The 6,000-nt window shown below is 42.5% G+C and overlaps 1 protein-coding gene across 1 annotated transcript in view; it reads left to right on the top strand.

Annotated features, from left to right (window-relative positions):
• Positions 1 to 752: 752 nt before the first annotated feature.
• Positions 753 to 6,000, top strand: part of cox10 (cytochrome c oxidase assembly factor heme A:farnesyltransferase COX10) — a 46,082-nt gene continuing 40,834 nt past the window's right edge. Inside the window, exons 1-4 of the mRNA XM_088599971.1 lie at positions 753 to 881; positions 2,155 to 2,294; positions 2,859 to 3,186; positions 5,604 to 5,728. Of these exons, the coding sequence (XP_088456097.1) occupies positions 851 to 881; positions 2,155 to 2,294; positions 2,859 to 3,186; positions 5,604 to 5,728 (624 nt within the window). The 5' untranslated portion in view covers positions 753 to 850. The remainder of the gene's footprint in view (positions 882 to 2,154; positions 2,295 to 2,858; positions 3,187 to 5,603; positions 5,729 to 6,000) is intronic.

The following is a 6,000-nucleotide window of genomic DNA, read 5'->3' as shown; positions in this document are numbered from 1 at the left end:
ATAGCGGCAGCACAAGCAGAACTTTGCTTCGCGACCGGGTTTGCTCTGCGCCTTGCAGAAACTCTGCTGTGTCCGGCAGGACTGATGAGGCGTGAGGTCCGCAAACGGGGTCGAGCCCAAAAGACGTTTGGGAGTGTGGGGCGAGACAGAGTCCCAGAGGGTCTCATTCCCACCAAAACAGACGAAAGAAGCAAAAGCAAAAATCAGCTTGAGCGCCGTTGAAGTTTCCTCAGGTCTCCTGTTCCACACACAGCAGAGCCTGAAGAGTGTTACCGCAGTCCTGCCGTGTGCATGCTGGTGACACGGGCCGGCGCTCAAGTCCATGTCGTCACTCGGTTGCTCCAGGGGGTTGTCCTGTCTCTCCCGGGCTCCTTCCCAGAGATATCCTGGCTACAGGTGACCTATGTGCTTCGTGTCCTCAGACCGAAGAAAAATCAATTCACTAATAGTAAAATTAATTTACTATTAATATTTCGTTGTAACAACATTTTTGTCTAAGTAAAAGAACACGAGAATATATTTCAATTATCGAGGTGAATTTTATTTCTAACTTTTTGATTTATAATAACATTGTGCCTTCGGCGCTTCAAGTTCCTCACATTAAAGCATAATGTACATACAGGGGCGAACACGTGTATAATTCCCAAAGATAAAGGGCTAATTTGTTTCTCGCCCTTTCTGGAGATGGAGAATTCACCCTCACTCCGGCACACTTCTGCGTGCGTCACATTTACTATCCCTTCCCTATTAGGAAGTAACCCGGAAGGGATTCGGCATCTTGGAGGTGAATATGGCGGCTTACAGTACGTAAAGAACACGATGTGAAGCCGGCGCTTCATGCTGCACGATCATGTACAAGACTCCGTGTAGGAAGCTGACAGGTATGGATCCAATACCTGATAAATTCTGTGGGGCGAGTATTGTGGCCCTCGGTTTTGACAAACTGTCGGAGGTCGTCGGAGACAATAAAAAAGTGATTTTTCAGTTTGCAATGGCCATGTATATTTTGCCTGACCTTCTTTACAACCTTGAAATTAACTTGACAGTGTGCTTCACATTCAGCAATTTAAGCAAAATAGCGAGTCACTTAGCATTGTAAGGATATTCGAATTTACATATTAGGAATTTCTTCTGTGCCTTTTTTTTCATTTACGCTTTAAATGGTGAAACCCCTTCCCCCATACTGTATAGCTGCTCACTCGTACTCAACACTTTGCAGTTATTTGTAATAATAATAATAAGAAGAACAAGAACAACAACAACAACGTCGGTGTGTAACAGTTTTAAATGAACTGGATTGGCCTTCATATAAGTCATCCAGAACATATTTAGAATTTGCTATTTTAGCACTGGGTACACAATCCGTTTTCCGTCCCAGTTAATCCTCTAGCAAAAGTAACATTCAGATAGTGATTTCGCGAGTGAAATTAACAATATGTTGTTCTCTACTTGACCTTGATGTAACAGAAAAGTGGTAACCCATTGCTGATGCAAGAGAACTAGAACTTTGCTATTGCCCTAATAGGTCACCGATAAACCGTAAATGTGTGAAGATTTGGACCACATAGGAGTTTTGATCTACGAATTGTGCTTGGCTCATATGACTCGGGAATAGTGAAATACGGTCTTTGGAAGTTACAGGGCTTTGATGTTTTTGTGTAAGCTACTTAACTGACCAGCTCGTCTGTTTCAGTGGTCAAAACGACTACTTGTTTCACCTGTTCGCAAATTAGTGATTTAAGGGTGGTAGTTACTAGCTAATTGATCCAAAGATCAGGTCCAGATCTTTCTCAAAGCAATTCAGTATATCACACATACTTGTATAAAGAAACATAACCTTAAAACCTTCTACGTTGAGACTCTCCAGAACAGGGTTTGGCCACCTGCTGGATTTCAACATCAAGCTACGGTCAGTAGGAAATCTGTGTGATGATATGTACAGAGTCAGTAAAGTCAAGCAGTGTCATATTATTGACTAAAAGCAATATCTGACTGCCTAAAAACCCAGTGAAAATGAAATCTGATTTATTTTAACTGTGATTGAAAGCCCATTAACACAAGGTGAGAAACTGTTTTAAAACAGCTTTCCTTAGAAAATGTCTTTTGAAAATCATAGTACTGGCCCGTTGTGTGAATGCTGTGTCTGTATTCCAGGTCTGGTAGGTGCTTGCGTTTTCCAAAGTCTTGAAAATGGAGCCAGGAGTGGCCACAGCACTCGCTGCCTTTTACAGCTGTTCAGATCCAGCACTTGTGAGCGCATTACCTTTCAGCACCTTAACTTCCTAAAGCGCCAGGTAAGAACCGTTGTTCATTTTATAGACCTCCATGGCATTCCGATAGTTCTCTTGGATTGAGGCAACAATGAGTAACGTCACAAAGAGATTGGACAAACACCATACCTTCAGCAGTAGATTTGTAGATTTTTCGCATTTTTTCCATTCAGTTTTATAATCTGAAGTGAGCAGTAAGACCTGTTAGTTCATTACTATTTGATTTTGATCTTGGGGCTCTGAACCCACATGCAGATCCATTTATTATTTTGCCTGTGAGTACAGAAACCACATTGTTGTGCGTGTCGGAATCTCCAGTGTCCTACAGTAGAGACAGAACCTGGTAGAGGAGGGGACTGAGGCTAGTGCCCTGTTGGCCACATGAGTCATTGTTTTGCTGGAAAAGTAAGAGCACTCTGGCTGAGTAGCCAGCTGAGCCTGAAAAGGCAACATCAGGACCTCGGGTTTCAGTCTGTGCTCTAAATGCCTGACTGTGCTGCTTGAGCCTCTCGGGAGAGCATGTGATTTCTGATGAGCGCCAGTGTGAAACCCCTCCTTTTACTTTGTTTTGTTTTCTCTTTTGTACAGTATGTCACCAAAAACACCAGGGGTTTGTGCCAGAGGGCGAAGGCCAAACAGGAGCATCTGGTAGCCCCCCTAGAAGATCAGCAGCCCCTCCTGCAGGAAGAAACGGTTATCCGACAAGTGCAGCAGATTCCCACTCTCAAGCCACCCCCATGCACTGTAACTTTACCCAGTGAGACCTGCATACATGAAGGCAAGGCATCTGTCCCTGTTTCCGAGGAGCCTGCTACTAGTCAGGATGCTCAAAAGGAGAAGCAGTGGAAGGAGGTCAAAGTGAACCTGGAGGATCTTCCTGGGATCTATGCACGACTGTCCAAAATCAAATTAACAGGTACTCTATCTGCTCTCTGTTCCCAGTGTACTGTGATAGCCAGGGTTTCAGAGTTGTGGACAACCACAGTTAAGTGAGTTTGGGTGGCTTTTAGTTTGATTGAAATTGCATTTCAGCATCATGATCCACGGTAAGTTTTCAGTGTTTGAAGCCTACAGGTGTTGTTCTTGTTATCATCTAATGAAAGGAAAACAAAGTGCACTGTTTCTTCAAGCTTAAGGGTTTTGTTTCTTATTCATACTCATGCAGTGACCATTTGAACATTCAAAATCAATATAGGCCACTTGCTAAGTCATTCATCTGTATTTGTTCAATGATTTTGCATACTGTGAAATCTACAAGGAAAATGGTTTAGATGTTTGTTGAGAGCCTAATAGCATAATTCTCACATTGGTATATTCTAGTAACCCCTCTGTTTAATAGACTTGGCTTTAACAGACTTTGAATTTAACCAGACGGGGAATTTAGTCTGTAAAAAATACAGGACTTTCCTAATAACAATGGGAAAATGTACAGAGAATAAAACAAGGTAAAATGCATACTACATAGGTTTAAATTCCGAAATATCAGTAGTGCCTAATATAGGGTAGGTCAGTTACATAAGAAAGGTATTGTTTTGTGTTTCATATGCTTTAGCAAATTTTATACAGTATATTTCTGACACATAATAAAGAGCTTATGTTTTTGATACAAAAAGGCAGAGACTCAATTTTCATTAACTGTATTGATTGCTATTGTTAAAAAATTATTCAGAACATCCTGAACCCTTGTAGATATATATTTTTTCTTTTCATATGATATTGTATTTGTAGGCTGCGAGAACTTGATTTGCGATTGAACAGACATTCAGCAATTACATACACTCCTTCCCCCCATCACTCCGTTAAACTGAGGGTTTACTGTGCTTTCGACCACTGGTGTGGCATTAATAATCTGTTCACGTATCTGTTCTGGAATGCCCAAAATCTGTACTTTTTATAAAGATGACATATCCGAGGAGATGGTTTTGTTTTTTTAAAGACTGGGTGTCAAGGTTTGAGAAAAGAAAGGGAAGCAACCAGAAGCTGATAGAGTGTGAGCCCATCAGAGTCCAGTACTTGCCTTGCCAAGAAGGATCAGAAGAAAAGTGTGAGCCGTGGCTCTTGAATCAAGGCTGTGTGGGTTTCCCTGTCTCATTGTCTCCCTGGTCTGGGATTAAGTATAAGAGGAATGACTGCCATGAGGAGGCACTTCAGCCCTTGTAGTCCATTTGGTAGTTAGCAGCTAATTGACCCTGTGTTATCAGCCATTAGTTCCTTTAAAAATAACAGGGTGTCAGCTCCAACAATGTGGCCGAGCAGCTCGTTCAATACTCCCACGGCACAGTGGTTGAAGATGTTTCCTGCACTTCCATGTAGTTTCCACCAGTGTCCTCTTGTCTGTGTTTCACTGTTCGGTGTTCTTGTGTATTTTGATTACTGTGACGAGGTCCCCCTGTGATCTCCTCTACTGAAGACTCACGGAGTTCAGTTCTTTCAACCTGTGAATGTAGGACGTTCCCTGACGAGGAAGCACGGTGCTTCTTATTGATTTGTGTGTCGGGCAGCATGTAGACATAGTCAGCACTGCTGCTGCCTAACTACTGGATCTTGGGATTGATTCCGCCTGGCTGTGCCCTGCTCTGGACTCCCATTCTGTCCAGTTTTTGTCCCGCCCTGTGAATCCAGGATGGGCTCTGAGTCGCTGCAAAACCTTATCTGGAATATGTGGCTTTCTGACAATGGATGGATGGTTTTGTGTTACTTTTACTGATACAAAAATGCAAAACGCCTCCAGGTTACACCGTCTCAACAGGATCTTTTCTTGACTTAATCCTGGGTAGAGTAAGATATGGATGTTTGCCTAACCTCTTGATTCATTGTTACGGGGTATTTGCACAGAAGGTTTTTCATTTTCTTTTGTAACACTACACCAGGTGTTTTGTATGGTTTCTGGGAACAGTGAATTGAGACCATAGATAGCATAACTGTTGAAAAGCAAGCAAAAGATACATGTAGAGGAGCAATTAACAGTTTATATAATGTCCCTGTTGTTTTTGATTGATTTGAATTAAAATCAAATGGAGACTGTCTTGCCAATTTGAGTATATCTACTTGGATTTGTATCCCACGATGCCATCTGGCAAAACATTTGATGTCTTGCCAAATGAAACAGATTTGCAGCAGCTTAAACTTAATCTGTCAGAATTAGTCTGGAATCAGGTATAATTATTTATGTATTTTGTTTTCCTAACAAATTAATTTCTCAGTAATGAAAGACTGATCTCATAATTGTGGATAAATGACAACACAGAAAGCTCTGGTAAATAAAATCAAAATTCTCCTTTTCCTGATTTGTCCTTATCTGGCTGAACATTTTCTTTCATCTGTCTTTTCTAGCCTTGGTTGTCACAACAGCCTCAGCTGGTTTTGCGATGGCACCGGTGCCCTTTGACCTTGGCTGTTTCCTCCTGGCCTCCCTGGGAACGGGCCTGGCTTCCTGCGCTGCCAACTCCATCAACCAGGTCAGTCAGTCAATTTCACATGCGTGCGGCCGGCTGGGCAGCAGCTGGCATCTGCCACGTTTTAAAGGGGGTTCTTAATCATTCTGCCCGATACAAAAGGATAGCCTGCTGCTCGCGTGATTGGTGCAGTCACTCCTCCATTGCCAAGACTGACAGGTCTGATACCAGTATTAAGTGGCACCAGTGGGAACCCATTCTCCTGGCCACCCTTGACGTGTCACGTTAGTATTAAACAAGGCTTATGCCTCACTGATACAGAGAAGGATTTCTGC

Source organism: Lepisosteus platostomus, chromosome 11, assembly GCF_059453375.1.
Source record: "Lepisosteus platostomus isolate fLepPlt1 chromosome 11, fLepPlt1.hap1, whole genome shotgun sequence".
NCBI lineage: Eukaryota > Metazoa > Chordata > Actinopteri > Semionotiformes > Lepisosteidae > Lepisosteus > Lepisosteus platostomus.
This window is presented reverse-complemented; position numbering and strand designations above follow the sequence as displayed.